Source organism: Sceloporus undulatus, chromosome 5 (assembly GCF_019175285.1).
Source record: "Sceloporus undulatus isolate JIND9_A2432 ecotype Alabama chromosome 5, SceUnd_v1.1, whole genome shotgun sequence".
In the NCBI taxonomy this organism is placed as follows: Eukaryota; Metazoa; Chordata; class Lepidosauria; order Squamata; family Phrynosomatidae; genus Sceloporus; species Sceloporus undulatus.
The window spans coordinates 66,643,501-66,666,218 of NC_056526.1; the positions used below are offsets into that span (position 1 = coordinate 66,643,501).

Consider the following 22,718-nt stretch of genomic DNA (forward strand, 5'->3'; position numbering starts at 1 on the left):
CTGTAAAGAAGCTAAGAGAGGAAGATTCTCAGAGAATTATATGTGTTATATTCATCATCGAAGGGAGTATAAAAACTTACTTAGGGTAAAAAAATTTGAATTCACATGACAGTATTGGTTGGACATAGGTCAGGCCCTCGTGGAGAAGAACTCTCCTAAATTTTGGTCCCTAGTGAATAAAGGCACTAGAAACCCTCAAGGGATTACCACTAATCAGATCACCTCCTCTCAATGGCAAGACCATTTTTCTGGCCTCTTGTCCCATCCTTACCATGATATAACACAGAGTCCCTCTACCAGATTGGATACATACATCTCTATTTTCCTATTGTCCCGCTTGGGACCCAATAACCATTGATGAAGTTAATTCTTTGATTAAATCTCTCCCTAACAATAAAGCACCAGGAGAAGTCATGCTTCCTGGTGAATTATTCAGATCAAATCTAGATTGATGGGTTCTACCTCTTGCTTCATTATTTACTTATATAAATCAGTATGGCAAAATTCCCCAGAGGTGGGCTGTGAGTATTGTTATTCCTATCCATAAAAAGGGCTCTATGGCCGATCCTAAAAACTTTAGACCTATCAGCCTATTGAATATCATCTCTAAGCTCTATGCAAGATACCTGTTAGGCAAACTAGAGGTCTGGGCTATGGAAAATGACATTTTTGCAGAAGAATAAGCCAGGTTTAGGAAGGGTAAATCTACACTAGATCAATGTTTTGTTTTACACCATGTGATTCAAAAATACTCCCAAAAAGATAGAAAAGAACTTTCCACTGCCTTTGTTGATTTTACTTCTGCTTTTGACCTAGTCGACCGAGATCGACTCTGGTCAAAGTTAGCAGTGGCAAACATTGATAGAAGACTGCTTCTTCTAATTCAAATGTTACATCATAATGCTACCATTAGGGTTCGACTTGGGGCAAATGGGGTTCTATCCAATAGCATCCCCACAGTTAGAGGTGTACACCAGGGTTGTCTTAAATTTTATTTAATTTTTATATTAATGATGTCGTCCAAGTCTTAAAAGGATCAAAAATTTTCCCAGTTACTGTTCAGGATGTTAAACTTTCAGTGTTGTTATATGCCGATGATATTGTTCTGATTTTGGTCACCTTAATTGGAATGCGTAGACTCTTAAAGAAGCTAAGTGAATACTGTACAAAGGAAATGTTAATAGTTAATCACTCTAAAAGCAAAGTTGTGGTTTTTGATTTAAAAAAAAACCTTCATCGATGGAGCCTTGAGGCAAAATCTGTTGATCAACAATCCTATTAAAATTACTTGAGTTTAAGATTTCAATCTAATTTGTCATGGAAAACTCATTTTGTTGCTATTAAGTTAAAATCATCCCTCTCTATAAATAAATAAATTAAATTAAATTACAGAGGTGAATTGTTCTAAGACAGGGGTGGGGAGCCATCAGCCCTTTAGATATTATGGACTATAAACCCCATAATTCTTTAGAACTGCCTGGGGCTTTTAGGAAATGAAGTCCAAAGCACCTCAGGAGATAATGGTTTGCCAAGACTTAGTCCTGTGCCACGCCAAAACTAATATTGCTGCCCTTTAGTTTAGCAAACACAGAACTGTGACTGTACTCGAAAAGGATTCATCCTGCCTACATCAGGACAGATTAATCTGAGACTGGAGAAACAGGTACAGTTTTCACAAAGTATTTGTGAATTCTAAAGTATAGTCCACATTGACAATTTCAAGGCATAGAAATGGAAAGAATAGAGCAGTCTGAACCCATGGAGAAAGTTTCTTTAAAAAACATAAAACAACCCTGCAATTAAACTGTCACTTCACAGTTCCTACACTGACAAGCTCTTGCTGTTAAGAAAATGGTTATGAGCCTATTTTGGTTCTTCAAATAAAATGCACAAATTTTGGACTTTTCATGAGCCCCTGTTCCTTGAACTCCATTACTCCCATGTTCAGTACAGTTCTTTCTACTCAAGTCTTTTATATGGCACTCAACAGATTATTGTGAGACAATGGGGCTTTATCAAAGTAATGTCACTATGCTAGCACAAGGCCCAGTTCACTCATATTTGCACATTTTCAAAGTTGACACAAGAGCAATAGTAAAACACAGTTATGCAAATTGGTTGTGCAAGATACTATGTAATCCATTCTGTTACCAGTTGTTTAGCCTGTTGTACACCCAAGTTATGCCATTTCTTGGAGGCACAACTGCTTGTATAAAGGTGTAAGACAGATCTGTTAGTGGGGAGTTTCACTCTACTAATGTTAAACTGGATTGGGCATATGATGAAAATTTGGATGAGAGACTGGAAAATTGACAGGGATCACCATGAATTTATGGTGTGGATTCTTAAATTATGAGCACTGCATTTGGAAACAGGATCAGAACTCCTGTTTGGCCACAAAGTCTATTAGAATTATGATGAATAGACTAACAGCAAAATCCTACACACATCTACTGTGTCTTTGGGATGAATTCTAAATCGTGATGATTTATTTCCTGGTTGAACATTTTGATTTTTGTTATTACTAAAAATGTTTACTTTCCTTGTGGATTTTTCCTGTTGTGAACTAAGGGTAGTTCATAAAAGGAAATTTATTAAATATTATTTATAAACAGATTAATCAAACTCAAATAAAAATAACAGAGAAATAACAAATCTATCAATTCCCCAAAAATTTATCATCCTGCTTCAGCCATCATGGTGATTAAGCATATTATTGAACCTTAATAGAATCATAGAGTTGGAAAAGACCACAAGGGCCATCCAGTCCAACCTCCTGCCTTGCAGGAAATCTAAATCAAAGCATCCCCGACGGATGGCCATCCAGCCTCTGTTTAAAGACCTCCAAGGAAGGAGACTCCACTACACTCTGAGGAAGGAGTGTGTTCCACTGTCGAACAACCCTTACTGTCAGGACGTTCCTCCTAATGTTGAGGTGGAATCTCTTTTCCTGGAGCTTGATCCATTGTTCTGGGTCCTAGTCTATGGAGCAGCAAAAAACAAGCTTGCTCCCTCCTCAATATGACATCCCTTCAAGAATTAAAACAGGGCTACCATATCACCTCTTAACCTTCTCTTATTCAAGCTAAACATCCCTAGCTCCCTAAGTTGTTCCTCATAGGACATGGTTTCCAGACCCTTCGCCTTTTTAGTCACCCTCCTTTGGACACGTTCCAGCTTCTCAACATCCTTTTTTAAAATTGTGATGCCCAGAACTGGACACAATATTCCAGGTGGGGCCTGACCAGAGCAGAATACAATGGCACAATTACTTCCCTTGATCTAGACACTATACTTCTATTGATGCAGCCTAAAATCACATTGGCCTTGTTAGCTATTGCATCGCACTGTTGACTCATGTTCAATTTGTGGTCTACTTGGACTCCCAGATCCCTTTCACACGTAGTCTCATACAGCCAAGTGTCACCCATCCTATGATTCCCCTATTACTTCGTAAACCAGAAAGATTTCTTTTATGAGCAGGTAAGATCATTTCAAGCTGAAATCGTCTGTACATTTTCCCAGGGGTAAATCATGCTGAGCACATCAACATTTACTTCCCACTAACATGCATAGGATCACATAGTAAGATTCTGTGACACAACTCTACAATCTAATGTAATTCCACTAGGCCCTCAGAAATCTGACAAGTAAACACTTGGTTTAGCTTTGATCCATATATGCATCCCTCCAAAGTGACCCAAAGCAGCTTTATTTTGACCTGTCTGTTCAGTCTCATATAACTAGCTAAATTAGATGGACTTTTGCTGGTTTAATTTGGAATGCTTTCTATGTGATCACTGTTTCCTGTACACTTTCTCTCTTCTGTCCTTTTTATATGTGGTCATTTGGTTCAATTATTTTAAATGTAAAGTTTCAGCAATTCAACTACACCATCACAAAACTATTTTTTGAGGATTTTCACAAGGTTTTATCAATTTTTGTGTCTACTGTGTTGCCCTTTGGAGCAAAAAAAAATAAAAAAATAAAATCTCTTCCTTTCTTTTCTAGAGCTGGGTTAAAGAGAAAAATACTCGGGGTAACTATGTTGTCCATGCAGCAAAAGACAACAAAACTCAAAATCCACAAAAGAATCATACCTTTGTTGGCCAATTAAAATGCATAAAATACACCCTGCAAACTTTCAAAGCTCCAATGGTTTCTTTATCAGACAAAAGTTGTAAAAAAAAAAAATCATACAGGGCAAGAAAAGCAACTCAGGTCCAAAACATACTGCAGAAATAATCCAGTTTGAGACTGCTTTAACTGCCCTGGCTGAATGCTAGGGAATTCTGGGAACTGTAGTTTATTCTGATACCAGAAGTCTCTGATAGAGAAGGCAAAATGACATCCTTGGCAGAAGGGCTTAGAAGAACTGCTCAATAGGACACACAAGATGTGTCTGGAAACGCATTGAGACTGGTGACAGCCTATCATTTATTATTTTATTCAGGAACTGTTGTGAAGAAAGGATCTACAAACAGAGAAAATCACCCATCTCCCAGTTTCTTAATTTTGTTTTCACTCTCAAACCACTTGTCAGCAAGATGGCTCATAATTGACTATTAACTGTGTCACTTGCTACTGTACCAAACACTACAGCACTTTAATACTTCCTTAACTGCTATGACTCCATCCTACTATCCTGGGATCTGTAGTTTTGTGAAGCTATCAGAATCCTCTGCTAGAGGGCTTTGGTGAATTCCCCAGTACTACAGCACTACAACTCTCCGTCAGAAAATTTGAAATGCCTCACCAAACTACAAATGCCAGGATTCCTAGGGTGAAGCCCTGATGGTTATATCAAACAGCTAAAGCAGCATAATGTGGAAACACTGATAACAATCTCTTTTTCAAAGTCCTGATGGTGGGAACTCTAGCAGTACCTACAAAACTGAATCGTTTCCAGAAAACAGTGAGGAAGGAGGGAAATTGCATGCTATAGCCAGTGGAGATTGATCCTCTTCCTCACAGAACAATGATCTCAGAACCAATAGCTTTTATCAGACAGAGCATGGAGAGGTACATATGTCCTGGCAAGCTTTCAAGCTCTTGCCATACTCTTAGTTCCTCGGACATGGGCCAGTGACTCTAATAAAGAAGCACATCATTCCCTTTTCTATGGTAACCATGGTCCCTGCTGACGGATGAGAACTATGTACAAGTACTGTCTAAAATTAGGCATAGCTTGGAAAAGTTGCCAATTCTGGGAGCTGCAGTCCTAAACAGTAACAAGCTACGTTAATATGGTGGAGTGAGATAAACAGAGATATATTGACATTTTAAATTTAAGATACTTATAGTACTAATCAAGTCTTTAAAAGAAGGCTAAGGAAGGCTAAGGCTAAGGCTACTCTAACCTAATCTTATTTTCCTTTGGGAAAAATGAGACGCAGCTATTAACGTTTTGCTAGAAATCACAGTAGTACAGTGCTTTCGTGTGTTGGACTAGGAATCTGGCAGACCAGGGTTCAAATCCTCGCTCAGCCATGGAAACCCACTGAGTGACTTTCTCAGCCTGAGAGGAAGGCAAGCCTGCTCTGAATAAACTTTTCCGAGAAACCCTATGATAGGATAATCAGAAGTCAGAACTGACTCGAAAAAGCATGTACCAACTGTTTTGCTAAATAAACAATTAATTTAGACCCAGTAATTTGTTCACTGCATAGTTACATTACCATGTAAGATATTTCTCAGGTGGCTACAACATATTTCAAAACAACATAGATTAAGGTGAATGCTGAACTGAGTCCAAACATTAGGTAAGAGCTTAGTTTGCAGCCTCTTGATTCATGTGCTCAGACCTAATTTTTTCCCCACGACATATTCAGATTTTTGCTTCTTTACTACCTCTTAGCTCATATGATATAGATTCATAACACAAAAAATACAGACAGAGAACATGAATATTTGATGATTTTAAAATAGGCTTTGAATTTATTGGCATACATTAATCTTGCAGCAGAATGTGTACTTTAAACCCCTGTCAAGAAAGCAGGCTATTAAAAATGTGCTTCTTATCTAAGCATTCAGATCTTCAATGTGAAACAGAAGTATCTTCCAAGCCAAAGAGATACATACCAACAAACTGACAGTACAGCCAATCTTTTTGCCATCTACTTCTCCCATTTTCATGCAGTCCCTGGAGGCAAGGAGTGAGAGAGAAGGGGGAAATAATCAAACCAAATAATGTGCAAATAGTGTGCCAAAGAATTAATTATGCACATCAGATAAAATTATGTTTTTGAGAGAAAATCTGTATTAACAAATTCAAATACACCATTGAGTCAAGACTGCAGCAGCTGGTAGCCTAATGCAAAATAAGATTGTTGATAGACCAAGAAATAAATTAGAACAAATCAACCTGAAACTGAAAGTGTACATTACTGCAATAATTGCACATTCTTCCCATGTCAATTCCTGCCGTCATTTTCCTCTCCTTCTCTGCCCATCTTGCATCTTATTTTGTAGTATGTGAGTCCCCTAAGGCAAGGACATACATTCCCTTGCTCAGTGTAAAGAGTCAACTACATAGATGGTGCTGAAATATACATCACCATCATCATTATCTGGACAATCAACAACATTTGACCACAAAGGCCTACATCGAATTGCTAATCCTAACTACAGTAGACCCACTGAATCAAGGGGATTTACATAAGTGTTAACATACATTCAACAGTTGATTCAAGGAATTTATTCTAGCAACTGGATTCAGCCTATTTTTAAAGGTTTGTTCTGTGCTTAGCTTGCCTTGCAATACAATGATACAGTGGCCCCTTCTTATCTGGAGGAGTACTATTCCAGCCTCCCCCCCCCCCTCGCAGATGAAAAAACCCACAGGACCTCGAGTTGTGTGGTTTTCAATGGCAGCGCACACAGTCACGGGCATGCATGGCTATTAGCGGCGATGGGGCTTGCTGTCCACAGATGCTTAAATCCACAAATGGCAAGTCCACTGTGGGTGGGTGGGAGGTGTTGTCTATTTTATTGGAATGTAATTGGGCTGTACTGCAGTATCTGTATTGCCCCAGTATACATTGACCAGTATGCAGAAGTACAGAATAAGAACCAAAGAACATAAATAAATAAAGGTTAATAATAATAGTAATAACAACAACAACAATGTGGTGGGGTCTGTGCATCTGCTTTCTGCAGGTATTCATATAACTACAACTCTGTATGCCACATTTAAGTATACTTCTGAGAAAGAGGAAGGATTTATAAAGATGGCTGTGATAGGCCAGAGGGGGCTGTTGCTTAAAGGAAAGGGGATGTTTTTGTTTTTAATCCCAAGCCCTTTAGTATGCATAAATTAGCCATTAAATATATCTCTCTCCCCCCACTTCCCTTCCTCCTTACCTAAGTAGTAGCCAGTAGTATGAACATGTGCTTCAATGCAAATGGTATTGCACAGTGGCCAAGAATCAGAAAAAAAATTGGATTTTGCTCTGCCATGAACTGGGTAAGCTATTCTCTCACATCCTCAATTGTGCTCCCCCTCTCTGGCAATATGGGTAATAATAATGCTGATTTATGTTGCAGACTTGATGTAACCCAGAGGTGGGCAGCTGAGGCATTCCAAATATGAGCTGACAACTTGCATTATTAGTTAGTATAGCCAATGGAGAGGGATGATGGGAGTGACAATTTAACAACATCTGATGAGCCAGCTGTGTTCTAAGGATTACCTCTAAGGATTACATAACACCCTGAGGCACTTTCACAGGCCGAGTCCTATCATTAAGCACAGTGATATAATTGCTTCCAGTGCCAGATGTGGAGGGCAGTATTGGCAGCACCTTCCTGGAGACGGAACTGTCCTGCATTCCGTAAACATGGCTGCTCCTGGGTGTGATAGAAGATATCAGCCTAACACTGATGCTGAAGTAAAATTCATCTGTCTATTCAGTCAATATCTGTACAGTGGTGCCTCGGGTTACGAAATTAATTCGTAACGCGGCCGCTTTCGTAACCCGAAAAGCCTTCGTAAGCCGAATTGCCATAGGCGCTAATGGGGAAAAGCCGCGATTCCGTGCGAAAAAGCCGAAAAAAGCACCAAAAGTTTTTTCGTAACCCGAAAAAACATTCGTAACCCGAAACAATAATTCCCTATGGGATTTTTTCGTATCCCGAAAATTTCGTAACCTGGGTATTTTGTATCCCGAGGTACCACTGTACACAGAATGGGGGAAGATACAACATCTAGTTCTTTGCTTCAGGTACCAAAATGTCTTGAGCTAGCCCTGTACTTTGAACACTTGGAAGCACAATATAAACGTTAAATATTTATCAACATCATAATCACTGTCACTACTACTGCCACCACCATCACTTACCACCACCTATTGTGTAGTTTCTAATATAGAGGTAGATATAATATCTGTCATTAAAGCAAGGTGGACACTGGTCTGATGAGTACCAACCCAAATGTTTGGAACTGTCATCAGACTAATGGATTACCTGTACAATGTGTACAGTAACAGGCAGGTTGGTCAGATGTAAAAACCTTCAGACCATTTATACACTTTGGATTTAAATCTTTTATGGTTTCCAAGGGGAAAAAAAGAGAGTGAGAGCTAGTACTACCTGTTTCCTAGGTCTTTTGTCTGGTATGCCTATTTGGCTTAATTTTTCAGGCCACAGATGGTCTTTTACTATGCCAGAAGTAAAGAGCATAGACAACTGATCTTCACTTTTCAACTGCAGCTGCTTATACAAATGCTAAAAATGTAGAGAAGTTGCACAACCTTCTGCCTGAGATCAATCGGGAGAAGCATAGCAAGGGACAACCTGATCCCAATGTCACCTCTGACATGGTATAGCAAGTAAAGTCAGAGCCAGCCCAAGACATTTTCCCATCTGAGGCAGAGCAGCAAATGGCTCTCAAGTCAAAATCATCTGTCTAAAGGCAATCAAGTTATTTCATTACCTGAAGTATACAGTTCTGAAAGTGCCTCTCAGGGTCAATAAAAATGCAATAATTGTTTATCAAATATTGTTCTGTCCTTGCACTCACAACACTCAAAATCAGCTGAAGGAAGCACAGTCCTAGCTTTAATGGTAGGGCTGACCCTGACTGGGATGCATGTCAATGTGCTTGTGTAGCCCATATAAAAGTACAGATTTTCACTAGCAAACACACCTATAATTCGAGATGGTCTACATATTCTGACAAAACAAATAAATTCTATGAAGTTTCTATGACATCAGAAAAATGTGAGGATAGAAGCCTTCCAGAACATAGGATGCTAGCATGTAATTCAGGGAGATGTTAGGGGAGATCTCTTCCCATTGATATACTAGCTTCTAATGGACAGATTTTAATTCTGGGCAACCATTCAAGCATATGATATCTGCTACCTGCACCCCACATCTAAAAAGGTGCACCATGTATTTTTTCTTGGCATATAGCTTGGCCCCAACCTTAGCTGTATCTTTATGTTCCCCATGAACACTATTATGGGGTTAACACCTCATTTTCCAGTAATATCTTTACTCCTGATAACTATACACCTGTCCTCTGCGTGTGTTCATATTCTTGCTAATAATCCTTCTGTCCAGGGATATGCTACCATTCAACTTCCAGACAGTTGAACATTTCATGCTATAAAACATGCAACAATTGCTCACCTGTAGTCCAGCAGCCTCTCCATAAGACGGGTTACTGTGGCGATTAATGAAACACCACTTTCTCTCCATGTTTCACGTTCAATTTTCTTCAGCAGGCTAGAAAGAATGAACCCAGGGCAGAATATCAGAATTATTTTTACCAGTCTCCATAACAACCAATTTGTACTCAAGGATACCCAAAAATGCCTTAGCAGTATCTGCTTATTCACAGATTTAGGTATATACATATATTTCCCATTTCAAACAAAGCACAGTTGCAAATATTGTCTTACCTGGGATAAGGACCAAAGAGTGGAATTCTACTCCAGGAAGCATTGACAAGGCAAATTGATTTTTTATAGGTTAGCCAACTCCAAGACAACACATAGAGAGATAACAGCCTATTTTCCATATATAGATTCAGATATATATATATATATATATATATATATATATAATCGAGAGAGAGAAGACATTTCACAGCCTTTACAAACAGAAGATTCAGACTTGTATTACATTCTTACCCTATTATGCTATTTATTAGAGCTGCATTTCAGCATCAAGAAAAGAAACTGAAGGTTTTGTTACCTAGAAGAGAGCATTTCCCATTTCACTGTTCCCTTCGTAGAGATTTCAAATCTTCTCAATGTAGGATTTTTCCCTGTACTTTAGTCGACAGTAGTTCTGCACCCACACAATTTACTGCATTGTAAGTGCCACAGGAAAAGCCTTTTCCCGAGATTTTTTTTTAAAAAAAACACTTCCCTTTCACTTGGTGTTATTTATGCATTTCAATCTCATTCATTTAACCATTAAATAATTGATGGGTTCTCTGTAGCAAGTATTAGTCCAGTTTTCCAAGTCAATTAGAATTATTGAAAATTATTATCTTTGTGATGAACAGAAGTACAGATATGCAACTACCAACAATACTGATGGACACTAACTACCATTTACTCATATATATAAATAGGGTATCACAAGGCACCCTTTGCTTTGGAAGTCCTTTCTCCACCCCTTCAATCAGTATACAGCAAGCAAGGCTGCTATGTGGCAATGAAGGAAAAGGCACTTTGCATAGGCTGGAAAAGACATTTTCCTTCATTTCTTCCCATATTCTATGGATGGATGCAAGGTTGCCACAGAAACAGATTATTTAAGCACTAAACATGCTCAAGAGCCCAACAAAACTAGGTCTTTTGCAGAAAGTCCATGAGAGATGTCTGGGGCTTTCTCCTTGAACATGTGAGGGGCACATTTAATGATCCAAAATACAAGTGGGCAACTATCAGAAGTTGAAAAATTTGCATTGCTCCACCCCATGGGAAAGAAGGTGCTGGGCTGCTTTAGGCTAAGGAGAGGCTTTTTTTAAAAAGGGAATTTTACGAAGCAAAAAAAGGAAAGAGACTGAGATTTATTTATTTTATTTTATTGCTTGTTGGAGAATGTATGTGGGCTGCAGCCTCCATTTAGCCCACTTCTGTTCCTGGAGGCTTCCAATACCAATCCAAATGTTGGGTTGGCATGTGAAACACAGCATGAGTTGCACAAGAAAGTTCCTGTGGGCTATAGAACAAGCACAATGTGATTCCCACCTATGCATAAGACCTTTATTTGTAGCCATTGCCAAGGTCATAGATCCAGTAAATTCCTTCTCTGAGAAAAGACAGCAGAAACAGGGAAAATACAGTCTGCCCTCTGTATTTTTTTTTTTTTACTGTAAATCGCCTTGATCCGCAAGGAGAGGTGGGCTAATAATAATAATAATTCACAGATTCCACATCAATGGATTGAACCACTCGTGGCTCGAAAATACCCCCCCCCCCAACAAAAAGCTAACCTTGATTTTGCCATAAGGGACACCATTTTACTATGCTATTGTATATACCGTACTGATGGTAGCCTGTTTAACTTAAGCCACCTGAGGGCTCGCACTAAGACTCTAAACTATCTAGTCAGTGAACTGCTTTTTGCTGACGATGCTGCCCTCGTTGCCCATACAGAAGCAGCTCTGCAGCGCCTAACATCTTGTTTTGATACAGCTGCAGAGCTCTTTGGGCTGGAAATCAGTCTGAAGAAAACGGAAGTTCTCTACCAACCAGCACCACAGGAAGAACACTACCATCCTCACATCACTGTAGGCAAATCTGTGCTTAAGTCCGTCCAGCAGTTCACCTACCTGGGAAGCATTATCTCCTCAGACGCCAAGATTGATAAAGAGATTGATCACAGACTAGCAAAGGCATATATTGCATTCGGAAGGCTTCACAAGAGAGTCTGGAGTAACAAACACTTGAGGCGCAGCACAAAAATCAGTGTGTATAGAGCCATTGTACTGTCTATTCTCCTTTATGGGTCTGAAAGCTGGGTCACCTATTGCGAACACCTACGACTCCTCGAACACTTTCATCAGCGCTGTTTACGCACAATTCTAAATATACACTGGACTGACTATGTGACAAATGTTGCTGTCCTTGAGCAAGCAGGGATCACTAGCATTGAGGCCATGCTATTGAGGATGCAGCTGCGCTGGGCAGGACACGTTTGTAGGATGAAGGACCATCGCCTCCCAAAAATAGTATTCTACGGTGAACTCACTACGGGTCAGCGTAAGAGGGGTGCTCCAAAGAAGAGATACAAGGACTCCTTGAAACAACATCTCAGGCTCGGCCAAACTGATCATCAACAATGATCTGCCCTGGCCTCACATCGGGAGGCATGGAGATGCACTATCCACGATGCTGCAGCCTTTTTTGAAAGTTCACGCCGAACGAGTGTCGAAGAGAAACGACAACGCAGAAAGAACCACAACCCGAAAACATCACCCAAGAGACTTTCTGCTGTGCTTTCTGCAACCGGACTTGTTTATCTCGAATTGGCCTTTTTAGTCATCAACACGCTTGTAGAAAGCATGTGATGTGTCCTTCCTGAATCTTCGTTCACGAAGAAAAGCCAGAGAGAGAGAGAGAGAGAGTATATAATGGGACTTGACCATGCAAGGATTTTGGTACCCGCCAGGGGGATGCATGCTTTTTGTTTTGTTTTGCTTTGCTTTGTTTTTTGCAGAGCACAACAGAAAAAATTCAACATGGCAAGGCAGAGTGCATAATGGGTAAGAGATGAGGAAGGAGACAGGGCACACAAAGGTGCATTATTAAGACATTATTCTTATAGCTTGTGTTAAAACATCAGAGGCTAAAGACAAAGGGTAACACCTATTAACACAACAGGAACATTACATGTGTATGTAGTCTGCCAGCTCATGGCAAGTCAGTTGCGCATACCAACTACTTTGTGTGGGGGATGTAACATCCAACATGTATAGGGGAACACTAATTTTCTGACACTTTCCAAATGGAATCCTGAGTGTAGCAACGTTATACAAGACTGGTTTATGATTTTTAAAAAACATATCAATATTTTTGGCCAAAACAGAATAGCCTGGGAGCTATCAGTCACAGACTTTTCAATTCCTTTCCTCATTACTAGTCATAGCCATAGACCTGTGAAATAATCGAAAATTATCTTGGGCTGTCATCTTAGTCTAATCACCTATAATGTTAGTGACAAATCAGATAGCAGTAGTGACAATGTAATTATAACTTAGTAGTTGCCAAAAGTCTGGTCGAAGGCCTTTATGTGGACAATTTAGAACAATTTGTTAAGTCGAGGAGCAAGTGCATTTGGTTGCTGAAATATAGATTTATCCTTTTCATTTCTGCATCTAAAGCAGTAGAAATCTGCTTCTCAGATGCAGAGGAAAGACTAGTTGAATATGAGACCAGTTGAATATGGAATAAAGTAGGAAGACTGACAGCTGTTTCATATTATATATGCCAGACATTTTATATGTGATATGTCAATTGCCTATTGTATCATAGAATCATAAAATCATAGAGTTGGAACAGACCCCCAAGGGCCATCCAGTCCAACCTCCTGTCATGCAGGAACTCACAATCAAAACACTCCTAACAGACAGCCATCAAGCCTCTGTTTAAAAACCATCAAAGTAGGAGACTCCACTACACTCTGAGGGAGTGTGTTCCACTGTTGAACAGCTCTTATTGTCAGGAAGTTCTAACTAATGTTGACGTGGGATCTCTTTTCCTGTAGTTTGAATCCATTGCTCTGGTTGTGGAGCAGCAGAAAACAAGCTTGTTCCATCCTCAATATGACACACCTTCAAATATTTAAACAGGACTATCATATCACCCTTCTCTTCCCCAGCTGAAAATACCTAGCTCCCTATGTCTCTCCTCATAGGGCATGGTTTACAGACCCTTCACCATTTTGACTGTCCTTCTCTGAACACACTCCAGCTTCTCAACATCCTTTGAAAACTGTGGTCCCCAAAACTGGACACAGAATTCAAGGTGAAGCCCGATAGAGTATTCTGTCTACTCTATAACAATTCAAGGGAAGAAGTGAAACAAAAATGTTTTACTAAAATGGAGAATGAAATGTCAGACATTCAAAACAGTTCAAAAAAGGAAGAAGCACTAGAGATCATATTGCATGTATATGTTGGCTAATGGAGGGTACCAAAGAGATTCAGAAGAAAATAGTCTGAGCTTTATAGATTATAACAAAGCCTTTGATCTTGTAGATCATGAAAAACTATGGATCACTCTAAAAGAAATGGGCATGCCACAACATTTGATTGTCCTGAAACATAACCTTTACTGGACAAGAGGCTATTGTCAGGACAGACTATGGAAAAACAGAATGTTTCTAACTAGCAAGAGTGTCAGAAAATTGTGCATTTTATCACTCTTGCATTATATATCTATACAACATATATCATATGGAAGGTGGGCTTAGATTCACTTTTGGATGAAGGAGGTGTGAAAATTGGAGGAAGGAGCATCAATAATTTAAGATATGCAAACCACCCCATATTACCAGTAGAAAATAATAAAGACTTGGTATGACTACTGATAGAAGTTTAGGAAGAAGCAGGGCTACAGTTGAATATCAGAAAAACAAGAAATAATGACCATGGAGGATTTATATAATTTTAAAATGTATGACCGACATATACACAGAGTAAGTCATAAAACAGAATGGGAACTGTGCTCAAGAAAGCAGAAGAAGAATATGCCTGACAAGGACAGCTATGAAGGAACGAGTTAAGACCCACAAGTATAAAGACCATCCATGCCACTGTATTTACGATTTTTTTGTATGGTTGTGAACAATAAAGAAAACGGACAATAAGAAAATCAATGCATCTGAAATGTGGTTCTCAAGGAGTGTTCCACAGATACCAGGCTCTGCCAAAAAAACCAAATAAATGATCCTATAGCAAATAGAGCCATTGAAGCCTAAATTACTAAATTGGAACTATCATATTCTGGACATATTATGAGATGACATGGCTCATTGGAAAAGGTGATAATGCTTGGTGAAGTTGAAGGCACTAGTGAAAGAGGAAGACCTCGTTACACATGGATTGACTTGGTAAAGAAAGCCACAACCTGATTCTTCAAGACCTGAGCAGGGCTGTTAATAACAAGAGCTCTTCCAGATCTCTCATTCATAGAATTGCCAAAGGTCAAAGCCAACTTGACAACACATAAAAACAACAACACATTCCATGGCTGGAAAGTGGCAGCCAAGGGCAGTTTCTTGGCATACAATCCTGAGCTTCCACTTCAGACATGCTGGAGTTTACCTGGGGTCTTCCAGCAAGCATATCTGCAGCATAAACACAAAAAGCCGCAAGGAACACAAAGCTGCTTCATTTTTCAAAGTTATTAAATGAAAGGTGTTGAATTCATATAGAAATGGTGAAAGATTATGGAACTCTAACCTGAATGTTTCCCTGCCACTAAATATCAAAGACTTGCTGAAGGTGAGAGCGCATCTCAAAATAAGGGCTGCTAGAATCTCTCAGAACGGATATCGATTAGCCTGTTTAAATCACAGGGTTTACTTTCCGTTTATATTTTCATCTCAAATATGTATGTGCAAGGGAAGTTCAAGAACTCATACAAACCCTTTGCATCACTGACCTTTTAAAGATAATTCACAAAGCAAACATTTATAACAAAAAGGCTTCTCAAATACAATTTTCAGCTACCTTAGGCAAGATCTAGAGAGAAAGGCAGGAAGTGAAGCTATGCTGACATTCTCTCCCTGCATACTATGAGGGAGAAACTCTTTTACATGTTTGCTGTAATATTTTATCCAGATTTTCTTTGATCCTTTTCCAGGGGTCTTTCTGCTCTCCAAACATCCACATCAGAACAGTATAAGCTGAGCACAGGTAGATTTATGGGGCGGCTGGGGGGTGGGTGGGGGTGGAATAGAAATAAAATGTAAACAAATAAGAGTGGATTTTAATCTTCATATTCTTTGCGGTTTCAGAAATCAAAATATCGATATATTTCTACCACATCAGTTGCAAAGGAGGCAAAGGATTCAAAGGATGCACAAATGCTTCTGCTTTTCACTTAAAATGTATGGGTATAGGTTGGAGAATGACCCATGCCTCTTGTATTTCAGAGAGGAAAGTAACATAATTGGTATGTACATGTATCATTCCAAACTGAAACACCATGTAGGTATTTGTATTCAGCTATCTGTACCTGAGTACAAACCTGGCTCTTACTAGGAGGCAAAATAAGGCAACTGCTTCAAGATGCAGACACCAGAGGCTGCTGTGCACCCACCACATAATAGCACTATATATGCCATACAGCCTGTCCTGCAACTTCTAAACCAGCCTGATTACCTTAGATATAGTCGAAAACCCTTTCCAACTTAGCCTCTCCCTCAGGCAGCAAACTGAGTCTGACCCTACCTGAGTACAAAGTTTGATTGGCTTATGGCAGTGGTGGGAAACTTTCAAAGGCTATGGGGCTGAATTGGTCACCCAGATGATCGGGGGGGGGGCACATCTCCCCACTACAGCCACCTCCACAAAATAAATAAATAAATAAATAAATAAAATCAAAAGGTTTTTCTCTCCCCCCCCCCAAACACCTTGTAGGGGGCACAGGGGCACTTTCACCATGCTTTTGGGCCTTCCTTGAGATGATGCTGTTTTCTAAAAACAAGACATGAACAGAAGTCACTTCCTGTTCCCTTTCAAAAAAGCCTTCTGTGCAGTATAAAGGGATGGGGAGGCTCAACATGTTATGAAAATGCCTTCTGCATTCACAGAGGGAACTGTTTTTGAAAAATGATGCAAAGTTTTCGAAACTTTGGTTGTTCAGGGCACTTCCAAATGTCAGGGATGATGGGAGTTGTGGCTCTTCACCTGGCCTGGAACTCACCACCTGGTTGTGCACCACGCTGACCAGTTTTGGCCATTTGTTGTATCTTTGCAAGAGTTGCAGAGAACTGGCTGAAGACCCCGACAAACTCTCCAAGCCTTCTCACTCTTGCTTCCACAGAAGTCTTCACCCTTCTTCACCAGGGTCCTGCTGGTTCTTGTAGCTTCACCCAAGACACCAGACAACTCAGTAGTCTTATATAAAAGATCTACTTTATTCTACTATATACACAGCTCCAAACAATACTCAACTCCTCACAATCCACACAACAATCCACTACAACCCACGAAATGCATTGGGATGTATAGTCCTTATTATAGCCATATCATGGTACCACCTACTGTGGTCTGTTTCCACCCAGTAGGCGTGTACATCATTCCCATTGGTTCTCCTTGTTCATCCCACAATTAATGATTTCATCATCTCAGCCTTGACCACTTTACAATTGTCAGGTGTGTCCAATTATTCACTATGCACTTCTTGTCCTTGGCATTCAGGACCTGTTAATTGCTTTACCATTCACACCTGTGTGGTTCTCTATTGGCTTCTGCTGAGTCACTCTGACTCTCACATACAAGTTTTATTTCACTACTGTATGTCCCATGTTGCTTTTTCCTTAACACCAAATGTGGTGGAAATGCCACCCACAACCCCTAGTGGTCATTTTGGAGCAAAACAAGTGTGTTTTTAAAAATTGGGACAGCTTGAAGCCACCCCCAAGAAAGCCAGATTTCAGCCGCATCAAACATATATCGCAGTCCCAATCTGCCTTTTTGACAGCCCAAAAAGAAGCGGCAAATTGCCATTCCTTTTTCCATCGGCAAAAAGCTGGCTTTTCTTGCCCCGCTGCAACTTTATGGTGTTCCTGCGGCTTGTGCCGTGTAAATGCCATGCTGCCAGAGCGCCCAAAAGCTGGTCCACATGTAGGCAGCTGTGCAGCTTTTGAGTATCTTGGGGGCATGAGGTGTCTAAACTCCATGCCCCCGGGAAGCCAGTGTTTAGAGCCAGTCTGTTTCGGCCCTAAGTTTTCATACAGATATGATATAATAAATAAATAAATAAATAAATAAATAAATTTTATTTGTATTTTCCCGCTTCTCCCAATGGATCGAAGCAGGATTACAATCCGAAAATCTCCATACAATGGCAATCATATCTAAAATATGTATCATAAAAACATCAAATTATCTAAAGGTTATATCACAACAACAGCAAAACATCCATTAAACTATTTTATTATGCCAGAGCGCCCAAATTCCTGAATTTTCTTCAGTTCATATCTTTTTTCCGTTTTGTTTATTTTGCTTATTATTGGAATATTCCATATTTCAGATATTAATAATCTTATCTAAAACCAACTGAAGTAAAAAAAAAACACAACTTTTAAGAATTCTAGATCACTTCAAACATTGAAACAGCCATTACTGAAGTCATATAAATTCACAAAGACCAAAGAAGATGCTGATTTTTTTTTTTTTTTTTTTTTTTTTTTTTGGGAAAAGTGCAATGTTGGATCCATCTGAAATACAAAGTACAGTATAACTCCATCCATCAGTCAACACATGAACATGTCAAGGGACACAAGAATGTAAACAGAAAACTATCAAATGAAGATTAAACCATAGCACCCCAGCAATGGTTAATGTAATGTGGATAATGTGTTGACTGACTTATATTTATTGAACTGAGAGCAAATTTTCTGAGGTGCTTCTTTAATAACAAAAATGTATTCTTGTAATGTCTTTCAAAATTCACTTTAAAAATTGGCAGCTCTAGCTGAAGTATATCCAAGAGGACCAGCACAAGGAGCTGTAACCACCTACTAAGGGGCCCACTCCCAATTTCTAGAGCCTCCCAATGCTGCTACTGTTTCTCCTCTCTGTTGGTGGCTGCTCATCAGTTCTTTCTGAGGTAGTGATACATGATAATGGACTCTGCCATTATCATGGCAAGATAGCTGAGAGGTGTGGGCTCACTTCTAGGTCATCAAAGGGCGAATGATACAATGGGTTGGATTGTATTTATTAGGGCCACCATCACATAGAATTCACAGAGATATCAAGAAACAATTAACCAGTGTTGATGACCAGCTTGTGAGAAGTGTGGAAGCTTCCTGATGTTCTCAAGATGAGAGGTTAAAAGACATTCGCCTGATGGAGATGATCAGCTTGTGTGAAAGATGTGAGTTTCTAAATGCTGCAAGGCCTGTGAGAGACTCTGAGAAACTTTTGAGACTGATGAAGAGGTGCCATCTCCCTCACTATTGCTAGGGAAGCCAGGTTCTAGGCTGGACAAGGAGATCCAGACAGACACCCAGCTTCCAGGGAGTTTCTGAAGAACCAGAATACTATCTGTATCATGAGTAGAATAGGCATGTGTAAATAGTCACATAGGGAGATGTATTTTCTTTCTAACCTGGCCTGAATGTGATTTAAGACTGTTTTCTAATAGCTTTGACATTACTTCTAGGTAAAGCTTGAAGGAAGATGCCTTAATGCACAAGATACACTTTGCTAATGTTAAATTGATGAGTTAAAATAAAAGCTGTCTTTTAAAAAATCTCCTCTCTGCACAAGCCTTTGCTTGGCATGTATGTGGATGTCTATAGGATTCCCGCAACTCCTGTGGGTAAGAAGGAGAAGTCTGCAGATTAAGAGGTGGACAAGGGGCAAGTTAAACCCTTCAGTGATGTCATACTAAGTCACTGAAACTTGGTGCAAACATTATTAGATGGTGGCAGCTGATAAAAATTGTGGGGGTTGCTCATCTCCTACTGAAGATCATGAAGTGCTGGAAGCTCTTAATATGATGTAAAGAATGCGGTTAATACTCTAATCCACATTGAGATGCCTCATAAAAAATCAGCTGCTATGAGCTCTTTTTTGCCTTTGCATAAAAACAAAAACACAAGTGTGCTTTTTCATCAGAATGCTGTAATCACAAATATTATTTTTGCACATAAGGTACATTTTTGCGCTAAAAATATACTTTACACAAAATACTGTTTTTTAAATGTAAAAACTATTCAATTTTTTAAAAAGTGAGGCCTGAAATGCTTTTAACAAATTATCAAAATCTGTAAAAAAAAATCTTGTAATTTTTCCCAGCAGAGAGAAAGCTTTGAACCTTTTCATTCTTCTGCACAAGAACTAAACAGATAGTGAACAATGGGATAAAAAGCAGCCATTTTCACCAAAAAGAAATTCTTGGACATGGTACTAAATTATGCCCAGAAGAAAGGCAAACAAAAGTACAATGGCAAGAACAACAAGAAGCATGTGGAATAGTCATTCAAAAAGGAGGGTCTATTTCCCTAAGGGCCTTTAAAATACTATATAGAAATTGGCTGGCAATACTGTATAAAAATTGACACAGTCAATTATATTTGTTACTGCTGTTGTGTGCCTTCAAATCGTTTCCAACTTATGACGACCCTAAGGTTCACCATAAAGTGAAACTATCATGGGGTTTTCTAGGCAAGATTTGTTCAGAGGAGATTTGCCATTGCCTTCCTCTGAAGCTGAGAGAATGTGACTTGTCCAAGGTAACCCAGTGGGTGTCATGGCTAGGAATCAAACCCTGGTCTTCAGAGTTGTAGCCCAGCATGAAATCACTATGTCAGGCTGGATCTCTAGTCAATTATATAGTTCTGCAATAAATCGAGAAACATCTTTAGGAAGTCCTTAGTAAATATTCAAATATCTATTGATAGCAGCAAATTATAAGGGTTCTTTTCTTTGCCAAATTTAGAGCCATTTGAGTATTTCATTAAATCATATTTCTCAGTGTGCACAGCACTTGTATTTGGAACCACATGCTGTAGTTCTGTTTTTAATAAATAAATATCTGCCTATTTGCCTACATAATTTATGTAAGGCAGGGAGGGGAAAGTTAGCTTACAGTTGGAAACCTCTTAGACACTGCTTAGGCGGTATGAAGCGGTATATAAATGAAGCTTGTTTGTTTGTTTGTTTACAAAAAGGCTGCCCCACTCAGCATCACGTGAACTTGAATCTAAAGATAGTCTGGGCAGTTCTTTCTAGGTTACAGAAAATTCCTGAGAGAACTATTTTAAAATGGAATATTTATATGAAGGGAAAAAGGCTTTAAAAAACACAAAGCAAATATTTGCAGTTCAAAATATTCTAATCTAATAATGAATGGCAACATTTCAAATACTCATGTACTTCTACTGTTTTTTTTTTTATGCCAGGGCAGCATTGTTTTTAAATGTCCATGTTTCAATTTAAAAAGTGGTAAAGTGGAACAATACCAATAACTGGCCAGTGCAAGTAATAAACCCTACACTCCTATATTTTTAGTACCAATCTAGAGAGACACCTCTATTTCAAGCAAGATATATCTGTGACCTTTCAGGCCTCCCTAGATGACAACTGCCAGAAGATTGATAGCTGCAATTTTATGGGATATTTCATTGTAACAGAATTTAAGTAGCAGCATGCCCCAACCTTAATGTTTTAAAATAAAAATGGAAGATGACATCTGTGATTTGTTTCTGAAATCACTAAGTTCCTCTAGTGCTTATGAACTGCTTCAAAAAGAACTGTTCCGGGGAAATGGAGAAAGTAGTGGGGCTATACTATACTCTCAAATTAGCCTTATTTGACAAAGACAGCCCCAATTAATTCTCTGTTGTCCCACTGTTTGAGCTGATTTTGAAATGTCCCAGTGTTTCTCTCTTCTGTCCCTTGTCTTCAGACTACAGTGGACCCTGTCCATACCTTGAGGTTCAATTCCAAGTTCACCCTCTCCATATTATTCAATAGTGGCAAAAGCATGTGCATGTGTCAGACTTTTTTGAAAAAAATCTTTTTAAAAACTTAGTTCTAAACCCAGTGTTCAGAGCTGGGGTTTGTGGGATTGAATTTGTTGCTTCTCTCTTTCTCCCTCATACAAATTCATACATACTGTATGAAATCAATGCAAAGTGCATTTTGTCAAGGATTGGTTAGATTACACATGTATCATACGAAAAATCTGAACTAGATCAGTGGTTCTCAAACCCTGGTTTTAGACTTCAACTCCCAGAGGTCTCAAATAATAAGGCTAATCTTCAGGAATTCTGGAAAATGAAGCCTCAAACACCTGGAGGATCAGAGTTTGAGACCCACTAACCTAGAGCAAAGTAGAGGACAAATGAACTGTTCTTTGCTTTAGAGAAGAAGATGTTCTAAGGGAAAGTGGCCTCTTTGGCTTCCCCTCTCAAAGTTTTTGTCTTTGGGGCCTTGAAAGCAAACTTGAGATTTAAATTACCATGGATTTTGTGCAGTTTACAAAAACTAGGTTATTCATTGGCTTATAAAACCACCTTCCTATCCTGGGAACTGCTGCGTTGTACATGAAGATACTTCAATGGCCCCTAGCCTCCTTTGTCTGATTGACATTTACTTGAGTCAAAACATGTTTCTATTTCTGCCATAATTTCTTTAAATACAGTCAGCCCTTGGTATCCATGCTGGACGCCCCCCCCCCCCTGGATACCAACATCCACAGACACTCAAATTCTGTTGTCCTCAGTGGTGGCGTGTACACATGGCCATTCCACCATTAAGAAAAATGGGACTTTAATGGTGGCGCGTGCATGTAGCCACGCTGCCATTAGGGGCAGCCCCCATTGTTCTGAGTGGTGGAGAGTGCATGCAGCCGTACTGTCACTGGGGACAATGGGGGCTTGCTGTGTGCGGATGTTTGAATGAGTGGATGGCACATGTGCAGATACCGAGGGATGACTGTATTACAAATCATGATGATTTGGGTGATCTTTAAGAAAAATAAAAACAAACTCAAATACTTTGAGGAACAAGG

At 39.4% G+C, this 22,718-nt stretch overlaps 1 protein-coding gene across 2 annotated transcripts in view; it reads right to left on the reverse strand.

The window, feature by feature from the left end:
- The window catches only part of DOCK4 (dedicator of cytokinesis 4), a 212,589-nt gene that overhangs the window by 42,503 nt on the left and 147,368 nt on the right, over positions 1 to 22,718 (reverse strand). Inside the window, exons 33-35 of one of the 2 annotated variants that reach the window (XM_042467418.1) lie at positions 9,906 to 9,932; positions 9,634 to 9,729; positions 6,082 to 6,142 (exon numbers count right to left, since the gene is read on the reverse strand). In XM_042467418.1, coding sequence (XP_042323352.1) covers positions 6,082 to 6,142; positions 9,634 to 9,729; positions 9,906 to 9,932 — 184 coding nt within the window. The remainder of the gene's footprint in view (positions 1 to 6,081; positions 6,143 to 9,633; positions 9,730 to 9,905; positions 9,933 to 22,718) is intronic. The other variant, XM_042467419.1, reaches the window with a different exon arrangement.